This window comes from Ambystoma mexicanum, chromosome 7q (assembly GCF_040938575.1).
Source record: "Ambystoma mexicanum isolate Mex_15411 chromosome 7q, UKY_AmexF1_1, whole genome shotgun sequence".
Lineage (NCBI taxonomy): Eukaryota > Metazoa > Chordata > Amphibia > Caudata > Ambystomatidae > Ambystoma > Ambystoma mexicanum.
Genome location: NC_090941.1, coordinates 553554285 through 553570877, shown reverse-complemented (window position 1 = coordinate 553570877; position 16593 = coordinate 553554285). Strand labels below are relative to the sequence as shown.

Below are 16593 nucleotides of genomic sequence, written 5' to 3'. Positions count from 1 at the left end.
TAACATGTTGAACTGAACAACTTGGTCTTTGCAAACTTGTTTGTCCACCTTAATTTAGGGCCATAATATCTCGGGTTTTCGTGGTTCAAAGCGGGATTTCCCACGTGTCTCTCAGACCAGCTCCCCCTCCACACTCCTTTCAGTCACCTTTTTACGGGTTGCATAGATTGCCCGGTTCAGGCTTGCCCGAAGTTGTAAACAGCCTACTGGTTAGTCCATCGCCAAGTCCACACTGCGCGGTCTGTCACAGGGTGTTGAAGCACTTGTACTTCCTTGTGCCTTGCTCGCGGCCTCTGCGCGGGGAGGTCATCGTTGGCTTACCCACTGGGCCTCTGATCTTCTGTGCACCATCCTGTCCCGTCTCCTTTGTGCTTGTCTGCAGCTCTTCCAGGACTCCCTTTGCTGCTTCTTTTTCGGAGGTGACACAATAATCTTCCCCTCTGCACTCAAAGCTTAGTGAAAAGGGGAATCTCCACCTGTATCGGACATCCTGTTCCTGCAACCAGGCCGTTAGCGGTCGGCAACCCTTCCTTTTAAGGAGCGTGAGCGCAGAGAGATCCTGGTAAATGTTCACTGTCGATCCTTTGAACACGATGGCTCCTTCTCCCTTCCCTTTTTCAGAATGTCCACTTTTTGCTTGTAATAATGGTATTCGGCCAAGATGGATCCGGGGCCTTTTGGTGGGCCCACGGCCATGTGTATACTGTCAAATTCAAAGTCCGGGGTTGCATGAGGATCAAACAAAGATATCAGGCCTTTCACTCGGCTTTCAAGAGAGGATTGTGACTCGCCTGGCGTTTCCTGGAGGCCCTTGATGCAAATATTTGTTTGCTGTTCTCTGTTTTCAATATCATCGAGATTCAGTGCTAAATCTCTTTCTCTTTGCTCCAAGTCCTGAAACCGGGCTTCATTGTTCATTACTGTGAGGTCGCCGGATAACTTATTGTTTTCGAGTGCCTCTATGCGATCCTAGGTTTTCCCCATTCTGGACTACAGGTCTGTGACTTTTTCAGTCAGGGATGACTTGATGGATCGGATATCTCCCAGTAGAAGCCGAATGTCCAGATTGTTGAAGCTGTCATGGTCTGACTCTGGGATATCTGTCTGGTACTCCATCGTGCTTGTTCAGTGTCTGTTGGCGTGCAGCCTGGTCTTGGTGCGCTGATCCAGGGTGTGTTGGCTGGTTTGCATGTACCCCTGGCTGCGCTGGTGTGGTGTGCCGCGGGTGCCATCGTTCTAAGCAGACGCTGCAGAGCCCTCTTTTATGATCACTTTACTGAGTGCAGTTGGTCCTCAGCTGCTGTTTGCTCCATGCCGCTTTAGATTGGCGCTGTTTGCGCTCATACTTGCGGATTCTCCCTCCGTCCTGGTTGCCGCAGCGCAGTCTGGTCAAGTCCCTTCTGGGGCCCTTCGCGCAGCTTTATTCCTGTGCTAAGTGGTTTTTTTTAATTTTAGAATATTTTTGTATTTTATTTTTGCTTGCTGTTTGTGAGGCTTGCTAGTGCTGGTGCTGTGTCTCCTTTATAGGACCGTGGCTCATTGAATGTGAGCCATGATGGTCTTGGGCTCACCTCGCTCTGGTCTCATTCGCCAGAGCCTTGCTTGCTCACCTCCCGTGCCTTGCCGGGTGGGGGAGGAGGGAGATTCCCTTGAGTTCTATGGCACGGCCTCGGTGTTGTATGCACGGTCTGTAATTCCTGCTCCCCCGAGATGTTGATGTTGTTCTGTTTCCCCCACCCTCCGCACTTCACCAGGCACGTGAGGAAGTTGGATCTTCACACCGGTTTAGCAGAGCCCGGAAGCCAACGTGTACTGCTCTTTGGTGTGGGGGATCAGCCGGCAACATACTTCCCGAGCAGCTGTGAGGACTAAGTGGGTTGCGCTGCTGCTGCGCCTCACAGCTTGACTTTCTGGCTGGATGCAGGGGGGGCAGCTGGGGCCTTCTGCAGGCGCACGCTGTTGTTCTGGTCTCTGTCACTGCAAGGGGATGGCCTCCTCCGGGCCGCTACCGCGTTGTGCCCGCCATGTTTTCTACACTCTTCTACATTGAACTCCTGGTGGAAGCCACGGCTCAGTTCGGGCTGCATTTGGGCCGGTGGAGGGGCCCAATGTTTCTAAGATTTGGCCTGTATGCTGTCGGGGGGGTTGAGGGGTGCGGTTTCAGAATTTGGGGCTGGTTAGGTCCTTTATCTCATTGCAGCGGCCTGTAGCTCTGTGCCATGTCGTCTGCACCCCTTGGTGGTCGCAAAATTAAAGTGTGTCTGAGACAGTAAGTGTCGGGGCTCAAAAATAAGTGGCAGAGCTGAGCCATGGCAAATACCCACACGAATTAAGCACTTCTGAAACGCAGGACAGCTAGTGTGCACCAATATCCTGATTAAGCTGAAGTGTGAACATCTATTTTGAAATTTCTGAGGTCTGGAGAAGATTTGGCATTGGCTTGAAAAAAGCAGCTCAGCCTATATGGATCAACTCGGATTGAAACAATCTGGCTAGAATTGGCCCATTCTTTGCCTGACGCTAGGAACATGGCATCTTGAATAAATAAAGCATGCTTCCTTAATCATGCCCTAACAAATACTTCTATGGGGTAGTTTACATAGACACGATAAACAATGCAAACAAAGGGGTACATTGGATTTTGGCACGGGTGGAAAGCAATGGTCAGAATATTAGAGGTATCCCATTTATTTGACTGTCTTTATTGGTGAGTTACAAAACGCCTAATCCAAAAAAAAGTCCCTTTTCAGCACGTGAGAAATATACCCAGATAGAAAAGAAGTTCTTTATGTTAGGATGTTTAGTTTCTTTTTTTTATCTGTTTGTTTATATATTTTTCTGCTTTTTCTTTGTCTTGTATGCCATTTCTAACAAGTGGCTGGCGCTTGGCTCCTCTTACCACCTTCTGAATTGATTAGATGTTCATTACGCAAAAGAAAATGACTGAACAGTGCTATTTAAGGCAGCATAAATGTTGATAAATAATATTCCGTCCCAGTTTCATACATGTATATTTGAACCTAGCTCGTTCATTATTACTAGATAATATTATGTTAAATTAGCACATCAACAGTTTCCAGCAAGCCCACTTATTGCATCATTGCCAGTTTAGATCATGCCCAATTATCAAAATACCTTTTGGGAAAATGGCAATTTACACTTGTTAAAGTACTCGGAAAACACACTCATTCGCTCTGACACGCTAAAAGTCACTATTAAACTCGCACTATTACTTTGCCTCTTCCAGTAACTCTCACTCATACCTATGATGTATCATGGCATGACATTCCTGGGAAGATTGACATTCCCAGTAAGCTCCCTAATTGGCATACCCAATATTCTCCCAGTATGCTTGACATTTACATTAAGCTCCCAATTCGACAACCCGATAAAGATCCCAGTTCAGTGTTCCCAGTATGCTTTCAGTTCACAAAATCCCAGTACACTACACTGACAGATTTCATTTTCGTCTCAAATAATTTTGAGAGCAATGTGCATTATAGAGACCCTGCTTACGCATTTAAAACTAATAAGACACAAAACCTATGCCTCCTTATAGTCAATAAATGCAGTCAATGTGAGAAGGCTCGGGACATCTCGCTCTGAGACAAGACTTTCGAAATCCTCAGGACAAAACGTGTGTAGATGTTCACACACAGTGACCACAGTGTGAACACAGTTTTCCTGTTGCAGCCTAAAAATGGCTTTGTCATTATTTTAGTGCTATGTCTGTCAGCAGGCTTGTTAATGGCAGTTAAGTAACCATTTTTAAACTTAGCTGTTTTTTGTGTGCTTTCTGAGGGCAAACTCCTTTGCACCCTGTTTTATTTTTCTATTCATCTATTTCCTTTTTTCAGTTCATTTGACACGTTATGCACTGGCAGTGAGATAATAAACTTTCACTCCGAAAAAAAACATTAGTAACACTACATTCTGAAAGCCTTACACATTCTTGTTCGAACATCTGTGTACTCAGTAGAAGAGTGATCTGAACATATCCTGCTGTATGTATATAAGTGTATCTGGGTATGTGCATGGGTGAGAGATGTCATTAACATTGATTTTGTATGTTGGCGACAACGCTGCTCACGGTTTAATTTGAGTTCATGTGATTTGGCATTTGATGCCTGCAATCTGAAAGAGACGTGCAGGAAACTTGATGGTGAAGCAAATTTTGGTTGCTTATAATCTGTGTATTCCTTTCCATTTACAGTCTCTAATATTTGATGAAGTTGACTTATCGGATGCCAGTGTAGCTGAATCGAGCACAAAGAATGTCAACAACAGCTTCACGGTATGATCCAACTTTGATAAGCATGCATTAGGAGCTGCAATATGGACAGACTGTGAATTATTGTGCCCCTTTCAGTGTTTTGCTGCATTCTATGCTCTTCCAGGCTGTATAAATGAGCAAAAGGGCTCCTAGCAATTTTGATCCTTGTTCTCCCATTTGGTTAATGGCTTTATAGCTAGGACTGCTAGCAAGTTAGACAGAGGACACCAGCTCCATGTCCGCCTGCGTTGTTCTGCTTTTTCAGAACAGAATCAAGGTGGCTTAATTTTGGCGACTTGAATCGCGCAGCGAGAAATCAAAGTGAACTGTATTCCTGCTCCAGACGTCTTCCTGAGAGAGACAGTTGCAAAATAGTAAGAAAGCTCCTTCATTTTCCTAGAAAGTGAAGTTAGAGTTTCCGTCATTTAATCAACCTGATGCATATGAGATATGATGTAGGAGGAAGTTAACAGAAATAAGAATAAGTGAGTTAAGGATCAGAATGGTGATGAGAGCGGGGATCTCTGAATGATAGACAAAGTTGATCCATACAAATTCGAACCTTTGACCTTTTTATGCACACTTCTGCCTCCGACCCATTAAACTGTCCTGTCTGTGGAGGACCAGGATTACGAGAAAACGTTTTTTTTAAAAGAAAATCGCATAAAAAAGGCTGTGGTGTGGCCACCGCAATCATGTAATGCATGCAGGGGACACAATCTCAACTCCCGGATCCATTATAGCACAAAATCAGAGCAGGGGACACACCCGCACAGGGCTGGACTGGGAACTAAAAGAGGCCCTGGAAATAATTACTGGGGACCAAAAGAGGCCCTGGAAATAAAGTTCAAAGTGGCCCATGTATGACACCTTTTCAGCAAGCCCAATGCTTTTCCTATGAGAAAATTTGGAAATACCACAGAAAAGAGGCCCAGGGTGCAGAGGCCCACCAGGAAATCTCCAGAGTTCCCTATGGGCCAGTCCAACCCTGCACCCGCAACACCACCCCACCCCCTCTTGTGTGGTATAATGGAAACACTTTTACCGGGTCACACCACATCTTTTTTGCTGAGATTCTTTTGTAAAAACTGCCATTTTTTGGCGCCATATCACTGGATGCCGAATAACACATGTGAGGAAGCAGAGTGAAACCTAGAGTGGCACAGAGAAAGAAGAAAGAATACACTAGTGCATTTTATTTAACTGTGCGTTAGCGTCATGCTTTCATATTGTTTGCTATGATCTTTCCAAAAATGAAAACCTTTTTTGTTCCTGCAGTTTCAAGAGCACAGTCCTACATGCATATATTATGGGACTTGGCAGAATGCCAGATAGACAAGGACTTAGCTTAATTTCAGCAAGGGGTGGCATATAAAATTATATACGTAGGGGAAAGGGACATGAATGAACATAATTAGCTATAACAATATCCAGTGATTTTAGTCTCCTTGTTAAACTTTAAAATAATTGTCTGATATTAGGGGTAATTAAACTGCCACCTTTGATTCACCCCACGCTAATAATTAGGTATCCGCAATGGCTGAGCATTGTTCGAGGGTGCTGCTATTTCCAGAAACTCTACATTTGGCTTTTCTGCTCTATATGAAACATTGTGCTTCACGTTTACCCGTTCTATGAAGCACTCAATGGGGATAATGCCTCCTCTCAGATGGCTGCAATGCAAGCACTTTCATCAATATACATTTTTTTCAATTTGTTTACAGTTGTATGAGGTATTCTCTATAGTTTATATTTAAATCTGCAGAAAATACATTAGTTATACATAATTCATCCTTCTTTTACAATTGACTGCATGCAATCTTCAGTCGGTCTGTAATCCTGAATACCTCAGCGTTTAGTTTTAGATCCAATTGTCTACACTTTTGATAGTAATTGTACGTTTTTTCATGTAGAATATATTCACAGAGCTAATTTTAAGTTCTATTTTCTTGGTGGTGTCTAGAATTCGATTTTATAAAATGTAAACTCGTGCTTTAAGTTTTCATCGATAATGGATTCCCAGATCAAATCCATTTCCCTGTCTGAAGGACATATTGTGTTATGGAATGTAGGAATAAAGGCAAAGTAGATTATGGATTTACTGGACCTGCTCCAGTGATGGGAGTTCCATTTGACTTATCCTCTTACATACCTCTGAGATCCACAAAAGAAGCTCAAACATCGACTTGGGTTATGGCACAAATAAAGTAGTATATTCAAATATGTGATATCATTACTTCAAGACGAGACATCTCATAAATTCCTTCCACTTTTGATATTCGAGACAAGGCGCTGCTTATGGCCGATGATGCTCTGGATATTGCTGCTATTAGAGTAAACTGGATCTAAATGTAGACAACAGAGGCATAGACTCTGATCCAAAACCATCTCGAATGTAATGTTGCTTTGTAGTTGTAATGTGTAATTAAATGTTATTGTCAGACACCATCAGGCATTATGAAAATAGAAGGATGAAAATGTATGGTCTGTGTTACTTTGGAGATGGGACTGCTGCATGAATGGCAAAGATTAAACTGTGAATGTCTCTACTCAAACGTACGTACCCCACGGCCCTCCACACACAAAATTATGATGGGGGTGAAGTGATTGCTCAGTTTTGTTTTCATGACTTATGAATGAGCATCCATTTGTGGGAATTTACCAGCAGTGGATAAGCAGCCACACTTAGTAACCCAGTACAATGACATTATCATATGACAGTCCCCATTGTAATCAATGCTTAATCATATGATATTTGCAGTTCCATTAGTAAGCAGTGTCTGTCTTTTTCGCCATTCACTCGAATTCTGCACAGATTAGTATAGTTATTCTGATCACCCACCTTGAAACAGATTCACCTTCACTCCATGTGGCTGAAAAGTAAACCTGGGAGGTGCTTGGGCGCCCACAGCCAAGATGGTGGCTTATGCTTGAGCCCCAACGGCAGGGGTGGACAACGGGCACTTCAAAAAAATACTTGGCTTTCAGCGGGTTGACAACTTCTTGGGGAGTGCACGCAGAGAGTAGGAGGAGTCTGTGGGTCCTGCACTGGGGACGCAGATGGAGTGACAGCTGATAGCCGGCCCTCTTCCCTGTTAGCCCCAGTGGAGCTGGCCACCAAGTGGCCGTCGTAGGTGACAGGATCGCTGGGTAGGTAACTGAGCTGGGATGGGGAGCAGGCCCTCCACTCCTTAGCTGGGGGAGAGCGGAACAGTGTCATTGTGACCTGCCCACAGAGGCTGGGCTCCCATTGCCAGAGTGCAGAAGAGGCCCCAAATCGAGTGCCCGGGGCTGTCAGTGACTACTAGGTAGCCATCACTTGTTCACAAGCCCTCCCCAGGGTAACTGAGGACATAACCCTTCCTAGGTGGGTCTCTTGGGGGGGTGCAGGGGTTCGGGCCTTGTTGGCTGGGGGGTTGCGGCCTGCCCATGCTAAGGCCTCTGACTGCCTGGGGAGTGGATGGATGCAGTGAGTTGGCACCTAAGAATTTAAATGGGAGGAAGGAGGAATCGTGGGTTGGCAAATGGGCAACTTTTGCATCTTTGCATCATAGTCTGTAGTGAGTGGCCCTGGAATCTGCACTATTCCCCTTCTCTCCTGACCCTAATGCACTGAGGGTCTCTTCTGTGGGTTCCTACTCATCCGCTGCAAGAGGACAATTAAGATTGAGCCCCAGGACATTGCCCATTCATCCGGGAGGTAGCGACAGCAGGAGCGGATAAACGATCCCTCAGGCTTGGAACACTTTTGAAAATCCTACAGATGAGGGAAATAGAAGACAAACCCAATTGAACTTTACTCAAAGTGCTCCTCCTTTTCGGAAATGATAACCTGCTTATGCTACAGCCACCATGTGTGCAATTGGAGGCAACAATGAAGATGCTGAAACTCCCAGTCCCTCCAAATCTTAAGAATCAAAAGAACCTTGCACTGAGGCCCCCCTCGGAGCTCTGACATTCTAGCCCAGATGAAAGCTGGATTAATTCTGTCAACAGTAAGCTAGACTGCCTCATTTGTCAGGTGTACATGATGCAGCAAAGATTTGAGAAAGGAAGCGGTGCATCTTCATGCTTGAATGTGTGAGTTCTTTGGAAGATAATGGCTCGGAAGTGTGGAAAATGATCCAAACCCTTCAGAAAGAAGTGAAATGGGGTACAAGCCAAAGAACAAAGACCTTGAAGCCATATCTCTGAGAAATAATGTCTGGATTGTAGGTATTCCAGAGTCTACTCCCATACAAAGCATCAAAACCATAATAGAATCATTCATTAAAAAGGTGCTACAAGATCCGCCCACTATCTCATCAATGCCTGGTGGAGCAGGCCCATAGTGTGGCCTGAACCTCAAGCGTATATTAGCTTGTCTACAAAACTACAGGGATAGAGATAGCTGAGGAATGAGGCGAGCTCTGGTTACAGGAGGCCAAGATATCTTTCTACCCTAACTTTACACTGGCAACCCAGAGAGCCGACTATCCTTTCCTTCGGCCAAACCGAAGCTTAGTGACAAGAGGATAAAGGATGCAATGCTCTTCCCTTAGAGGATACGGGTGGTGCATTATAATAAAACACTGTTCTTCAATAATCCTGAAGAGGCACACAATTTCCTGGACTCACTATGCCTGCCAAAAAATAGTTCAGTATTTTACACATGGAAGCTAACGAGTTTCAATATTTATTACGTTTGTTGTGTTCTCTCCCTTAACGGGAGGCATTAGATAATTTTTACAAGGCTGTACCAATTCAGCCCTAATGTTTATAAAAGTTTCAGTAATGATGGTCTGTCCCCTTGGGGTGACGTCTCGGATAAGGCTCTTGATGTGCCCCTGGGCAGTAGCCCAAAGATAATGGTTAATGTGGTGTTTCTTGGGTCTGTATTGTTCACTGCAAGTTGGGGGTAGGCAGTGCAGGTGGGGGGAGGACAGTGGCAACTCAGCTATTGTAGTTTGGAGTTTAACCGTTCAAATTGATCACTGCAGGTACCTAAAATGTCATATTATTTGGCTGTATACACCATACTTATCTACCCCTTACTTCTACGTCCCGTCCCCTTTCCTCCATGCTTATGGGACATTCCTCCTTGCTGTGGGACGGCACCGGAGCACTTTGTAAAAACATCACATTTTTCCTCTCTTTTTACGCGGGGTACCGCATGCGGCCGTAACCCCACCCTCCTTGGCTCTGCCCAGCGCATCACCCATCAGTCCTTTTCTCCGCTCGATCGGGACTGGACACACTTGCATCTTTGGAAGATTTTTTCCTTCCAGTTTCGTCCTCTCCTGCCCCGGCTTAGCGGTCGTGTTGCAGTCCGTCTATGCCGTTTCAGTTAGACTTTCCTATTTGTTCTTTACTTTTTAGGGCACCCCGGCCGGGGGACTCCTTCCCGGGGTCTTCCTGGTCCGGGAGGAGCATCAAAAGATCTGTTATCGGGGCTTGCCCCGAGGTGCCTTCTAGGCCTAAAAAGCGTACCAGAGTTTTCTCCGAGGGCCTCATTAAAGGGCCTATTGACACCGGATTACAATCCAAGGCCCCTCCAGTGGGGGGCTGTTTGTGGGCCCAGTTCTACTGAGGTGGTGAGTGCCGGAGCTTGCTCCGAGGTCTCCTTCACTGGTGCTTCCCGTAAAGACACTGGGGTTCGCCCTGAGGCCTCTGTGGAGGCTTTCTGTACCAAACTAAAGTTCGAGGCCCTTCGTGAAGGGGCTTTTACCGGGTTCGGGGCCGAGGTCCCTCGTTTGCAGGCAGGTGACCGACAGTTCTGAGAGGCCTGTTAAGGTCTTGTTGGTGAGGTGCACTCCTCATCGTTCCCGCTCAAGCAGTGGCGCCAGTTCTGTTGAGGGGGCACGGAGTGAGGTCTCTCACCGGAATTCCTCTGTTACCGGCGTTGCCGAGGTCCTTCCGTTGAAGGCTATTCTGGCTGATAGCATGTCTCAAAAACATTCTAGGCCACGCAGTACCCGCTCGGCCGAGGCTCCTTGTGTTAAGGCGAAGATGAAGCCCCCTGACCCATCTGTGGAGACCCCTGTCTCACTTTCACACGTGTCGCAGTTCTCCTCAGGTGCTGACAAAATGGCAGCTACTCCCTCCAAGACTACGGTGGCATTTTGGCTAACTCCCTTACATCTACGCCATCGGCGCTAGGTGTGCGGAGTGGCATTTCAGGTGAACATCGTTTTCCTTGTGCACATCCCTTTCATCCAGTTTTTGACTGGTACGCTTGGATGCCCCTACCACACACCGTCTTGCTTCCTGCGGCATCTGCGCCCTTGATCTATGTTGATAACAGTGGAGAATGGCCCTCTTGGCAACCCTCTCCCTTACCTCCATGGAGTTACTCCGCTCATGAGGCCTCCTCCAGTCGCCCCTAAATCGTCATCTGAGGACGCTTTTTTCGGCTAATTTCAAAAGCTAATGTGCTCCGACCCCATGAAGGAGTATTTTCGAGGCTTGTTTAGGGAGATATGCCCTCCTGCGCCGTCGGTCCCAGTTGTGGACCGGTGATTCCGCCAGCTCCGCCTCTACCGGCCGGGCCTCCACCGGCCCTCCCTCCCTTGCCTCCTTTGTCTCCAGTGGACAAATCTCCAGCAGTGCCAGATGTTGCGCAGCCTGATCCGGATATGTCAGACGATGCACAGGGGGGATCAGGAGAGCGAGGACCAGCTCCGCTCTGTTAGAGCCTTTCACGACCGGGTGCTGGACATGTGTCTTTTGGATGTTCCAGTACCCGAGGCACCCGTTCCGCAGGAAGGGGTGCTTTCGGGGGGCGTTCACCTTGTCTCCTTTGGAGCGCACTGGCTTGTTCTTGCAAAAGGAAGTTTTAGCCGAGGTCTGGGAGAAACCACACTCTGGACTGTTTGTAAATAAAAAGATTGACGCTCGTTATAGGCTCCATTCTTTGGAAGAAGTGGCCTTAGCGTCGTGTCCGCCCCCTTCCTCCACAGTGGCGGCTGCTGCTACATTACAATCTAGACCCGCTTCATCGTCTTCTAGAGCGGCAACGCAGGTTCTGGCCAAAGAGGACAAGCTTCTTGACTTTTTGGGGAGGAAGATTTTCGCTAATTCAGCTCTGCAGTTACGTCAAGCTAACGCGGAACTGGTATTAGCGGGGCGAATATGAAAATGTGGAAAGGTCTGTCAAAGTTTGAGGAATTCATCCCCGCTAATAAACTAGAGGATTTTAAAGCAGGATTGTCAGATGCCAGGGTCCTAGCGCAGGATATGCTGGAGGCCGCTGGGTGCCTCATGTCGACACCTCGGCCCAGGACCTTATGCTTGGCGTGGACACCTCTCATCAGGCTCCGCTGTACGCAGCATAGTTCTCTAAAGAGATGCAGGATAAAGGTCTGGACCTGCATTTGATGGCAAGGAGCTTTTTCACTCAACGACAGATGTCGATCTGACTAAGACTAAGGACAGCACCCAGACCGCCAAGTCCTTGTCTGTCTTGGTGAAACCACCTTTCAGGGCACAGAGAACATCTTCGCAGCCTTGGTCTTCCTCTGGTTTTAGGGGATTTCTGGATCGGAAGTCCCGTAGGGTCGATACTCCATCAGGAAGTTCCGGTCGACGGCAACAACGGGGCAGGTTTTCTCCCGTTCTTCAGCTTCCCCTTCAGGTTCAGGTGGCGGCGCCACCGATAAACCAACTAAATGAAGTTTCTCTGCGCTTGCACGAGACCCCGGTGGGAGGGCGCATTGCATCTCACTGGGAGGCATGGCAGGCCATTACCGAGGATCGGTGTGTCTTGTCAGTCGCTCGGCGGGCTTCCGCTTGCCCCCTTCTCCCTGCCCCTCCCATCAATCCTCCCTTCCAGCAGTCGGGTCCGCCCTCCCTCAGAGGTGAGATACAAAAGTTGCTGGATCTCAGAGCGGTGGAACCCGCTCCCCTAGGGGAGTGAGGGGAGGGCTTCTACTCCTGGCTGTTTACGGTGCCCAAATCCAACCAGACTGGCCTGCGCACCATCCTAGACCTTTCCCAGTTCAATCTCTCTCTACGCCAAGAGAAATTCAAGATGAACATGCCCTGTCAGATAAAGTCCTCTTTACAGAAGGGCGACTGGCTCAGAGGGGTGGACCTTCAGGTAGCTTATATGCATATTCTGATTTAGAGTCCGCATCGGAAATACCTACGTTTTTCTGTGGGGGAGGAGCATTTCCAGTTCCGACTACTCCCATTTGGCCTCAGATCGGCACTGCGTGTCTTTACAAAGATGTCGGTTATCGCAGCTCATCTTCGGCTTCAGGGTATCCATGTGTATCCGTATTTGGACGATTGGCTGCTGCACAGTTCTTGTTCTCAACCAGCCTTGAGCAATCTTCAGTCTCTCCTCCAGCTCCTGTTCCATCTTGGGCTGTCGGTGAACTGGCGGAAATCCTCCATGATGGTCTCTCGGTACCTGATTTTCCTGGGTTTTAGGTGGAACACGATCAACTGCAGAGTGTATCTGACTGGGGACAGAATCGCGGATCTGTTGGCCACGTGTCAGGTGTTTGCGCAGTCAGAGAGCACGTCGGCCTGGTGGTTCCAGAGGCTTCTGGGCCTCATGGCCTCGTGTGTGCTGGCTCTTCCTCTTGCTCGTCTCAAGATGAGGCGAACACAGATGGCTCTTCGGAGGTCGTGGCGCCAAGCAGTGGACCGAGACTCCAAAATGATTCCTGTTCCATTTTTCATGAGAGCGGACCTTGTGTGGTGGTCGTCTCTCAGCAATGTGTCAGTGGGCGCGGCCTTTCAGTATCCCGACCCGCTAGTGACGATCACGACGGAATCTTCCTTGCTGGGATGGGGTGCGATGTTGGACCTTCTCCAGGTTTCAGATGTCTGGTCACCTCAGGACAAGCTCCTTCATATAAATCACTTGGATCTCCTGGCGATCGTCCTAGCGCTCAAAGCGTTCCAGCCTGTCATTGTCAACAATGTAGTTCGGATCCGCATGGACAATGTGGTGTGCATGTTTTATATCAACAAACAAAGGGTTACCAAGTCCCCTCCTCTTGTGGATCTTGCCATTCAGATATGGGAATGAGCGGTTCAGCATGGCATCTGGCTGGTGGCAGTGCACACCCCGGGTCAGCTGAATGTTACTGTGGATTCCCTCAGCCGACGTACAATAGTCAGCTACGAGTGGGAACTGAACTCGGAGGTCCTCTTGCAAATCTTCCGGTGTTGCGGCACTCCAGAAGTGGACCTCTTTACAACGGCGTCAAACAGGAAACTTCCCATGTATGCCTCGAGGAACGAGCTGGGAGTCTCTTGTCTCGGGGATGCCCTCGAAATTCCCTGGCTGAATATGAGAGCCTATGCTTTCCCACCTCTGCCTCTGATTCATCGGATGCTGTGCAAGCTGAAGAGCACGGTGAATTGTTCTCTTCTGCTCATAGCACTGTGGTGGCCGGCCATGATTTGATTTTCAGAGCTTCAGCATCTGTCGGTGTGTGCACCGATCAGGCTTCTGCCGGTTCCCAACCTGCTTCACCAGAGAGATTGGCAGCTGTGGTACCCCTCCCCACAATCGTTCAGCTTGGCGGGAAAGTGCCCGAGTTCAGATCTTTAGAACACCTCAACTTGTCCGCTGATAACATGCGTATTATTCAGGTGGCCAGGAAGCCCTCGACGAGATCTCAATACAGGAGCAAATGGCTTTGGTTCTGCCACTGGTGCTTAGCCAGACAGCTGGACCCCAGGAGGGCTACGATCGACACAGTGGTGTCATTTGTCTCTCATCTGGCAGAGTCAGGCATCCATGTCTTGACATGCAGGACTTATCTTTCGGCTGTTGCCGCATACCTATCCACGGATCAGTGCTCTTTTTCACTGTCAAACCCAGTGGTTGAAAGGCACTTTGCCGGTCTCATGCTTCGTTACACTCCTGTTCGCAAACCGCATCCGACGTGGGATCTGAACGTGGTCCTTACGGCCTTGTGCCATAAGCCCTTTGAGCCAATGGCTACTGTAGACCATAAGCACCTTTCGTATTAAGTGTCCTTCTTGGTCGCTGTGACTTCGGCAATACGTGTGAGTGAGCTCCAGGCCTTGTCGGTGGAGCATCCCTTTCTGTTTTTTCTTATGGGTAAGGTCCTGAGGACGATTCCTTCTTTCCTTCCAAAAGTAGTCTCTGATTTTCATCTGAATCAATCTCCTTGCCTGTCTAATTTCCAAACCCATTCTCAGAGGGTGAGAGGGTTTTGCATTGCCTGGACGTTAGAAGAGCTCTTCAGTTATATCTGGGCAGAACATCTGAATTTAGGAGTTCTTCTCAACTCTTGGTGATCTTCGGTAATCCGCAGGGTAAACAGGCCTCCAAAGCGACTATTTCCAGATGGATCGCTGCCTGTATTATGGAGTCTTGCGCTGTTCAAAGTCTTCAACCTCCAAAAGGGGTTCATGCACATCTGGTACGGGGAAGGCAGCTGCTGTTGCCTTTCAAAAGTATGTCCCCTGGGAGACCATTGTGAAAGTGGCTACCTGGTGCTCTCCATCAGCTTTTTGTAAACACTACTGTTTGGATCTGAGCTCTAGGTCTGATGCTCAGTTTGGCCAGGCTGTGCTTAAAAACCTTTTTCAGTAAGGAGTTTTCCATCCACCCGTAATTCCTGTGAGGAGTGCTTGGGAATCTCCCATAAGTATGGAGGAAAGGGGACGGGACGTAGGAGTATAATAACGTTACTCACCGTAATGACCACCTTACTCCTACTCCATAGTCCCCTTTCACCTATACGCCCGCCCGCTGTCCCCTCTAATAAGGTTCCTCTGTTATTGCTTAAAGGCTATAGAAAAGGACTGATGGGCGATGCGCTGGCCGGAGCTAAGGAGGGGCGGGGTTACGGCTGCGTGCAGTACCCTGCGTAAAAAGAGAGGAAGGACACATTTTTGAAAAATGTGATGCTTTTAACAAAGTGCTCCGGTCCTGTCCCACAGGACGGAGGAATGTCCCATAAGTATGGAGGAAAGGGGACTATGGACTAGGAGTAAGGGTCACTATGGTGAGTAACCTTATTATTTTAGTTCACCCTATGCATAACCCTTACCGCAAGAAACCTAGTTTATAAACAAAGCATACACATATATAAATAAAATACATCCAATACTAGACATGTATATTTAAAATAGAAATGACGCATCACAACATACCCAGTCTGCAACAAACAGACTTGCCTACGTACATAAAAGACACCATTGGTCGCTGAGTGCTTTCTTGCATCCAATCAGGGACCGGCAGGCTTAGCTGGCCCTCTGAGCAAGGCCCACTGGCTGGAACTGGTTTCTTTCATCTGCTTCTCACTGAGAGTGAGGTCCTGTTTCCACCCTCCTGGCCATCTATTGTTTTCCTGCACATGTGGAGTGTGTGCCTGGCTGCTGACCATTCCATTAGGTAGGTGCACTTTCTGTGCATTACTGCACCTTCAGTGGAATTATTGAACCTGAAAAATCAAAATTGGAAAAAAAGAAGAAAAAGAAAGAAAAGTGAAATTTGCATAAAATTGTTGGAAAGGACTGTTTTATTTGGCATTTTCATCGTGCTGCCATTTTTGAGCTTTTTAATACTTGGAGCTGCCTTGCTATTTTGAAAGCACAAGTTTTTCCCACTATTGCCTGCTTATTTGACTGTTTTTTGGCCCTTTCAAGATGGCCACCGTGGTTTGCTTTGTTGTGTAGGCAGGCTGTGCTGAACCACCTCTCCCTGTGCTGCACTCCCATTGGTTGCGGAGTGTTTTCTTGCAACCAATCAGTGACCGGCAGCCTTAGCCAGCCCTCTCAGCAAAGGCCAACTTCTAAGGCCCCTGTCTGCTCCCTGTCCGCTTTTGGGACACTAATTGGAGTCCTCCCTAAACCTTAACCACAATGATGCTGCCACCTCACTCCTCTAATAAATACGGACTGCCTTGACTTTGCCAACCCAGAACTATGGGTTAGTTCTCTTCTTATGGACTCATTCCTACCGTCTTTGACGATCACTGTTCTTTCTGCTTGTTACTCCCATGTTGTCATCCTGATGCACAGTGCTTCCTAAAACCCTTTGCTAACATCTGATTCCAAGATTGAAAAGTCAAATTTTGCTGTTTTTGCTTTGTGCTAAAAAGTCAAATTTAGCTGTTTTGGCTTTGTGCTAAAAAGTCAAATTTTGCTGCCCATTGCAAAATTCTCTGTATTTTGCTTTTATACTGCTGCTTCTCTGTAACTTGCCAGCCCAGTGACCTCACCACTCCTTTGTCCTACACCTACCTGCCTTTGCCCTCCCAGTATCTCCATCCTCTACTTGCTTCCACCCCATGGCGCTTTCTGTTTCTCCTATCTTTTCCAACTGCTTCTCCATTGACTATCCTTCC

The 16593-nt window shown here is 47.6% G+C and overlaps 1 protein-coding gene across 2 annotated transcripts in view; it reads left to right on the top strand.

Annotated features, from left to right (window-relative positions):
- Positions 1-16593, top strand: part of DGKH (diacylglycerol kinase eta) — a 1951678-nt gene that overhangs the window by 566967 nt on the left and 1368118 nt on the right. For both annotated transcript variants that reach the window (XM_069640477.1, XM_069640476.1), the window contains exon 3: positions 4214-4294. In XM_069640477.1, the coding sequence (XP_069496578.1) occupies positions 4214-4294 (81 nt within the window). The remainder of the gene's footprint in view (positions 1-4213; positions 4295-16593) is intronic.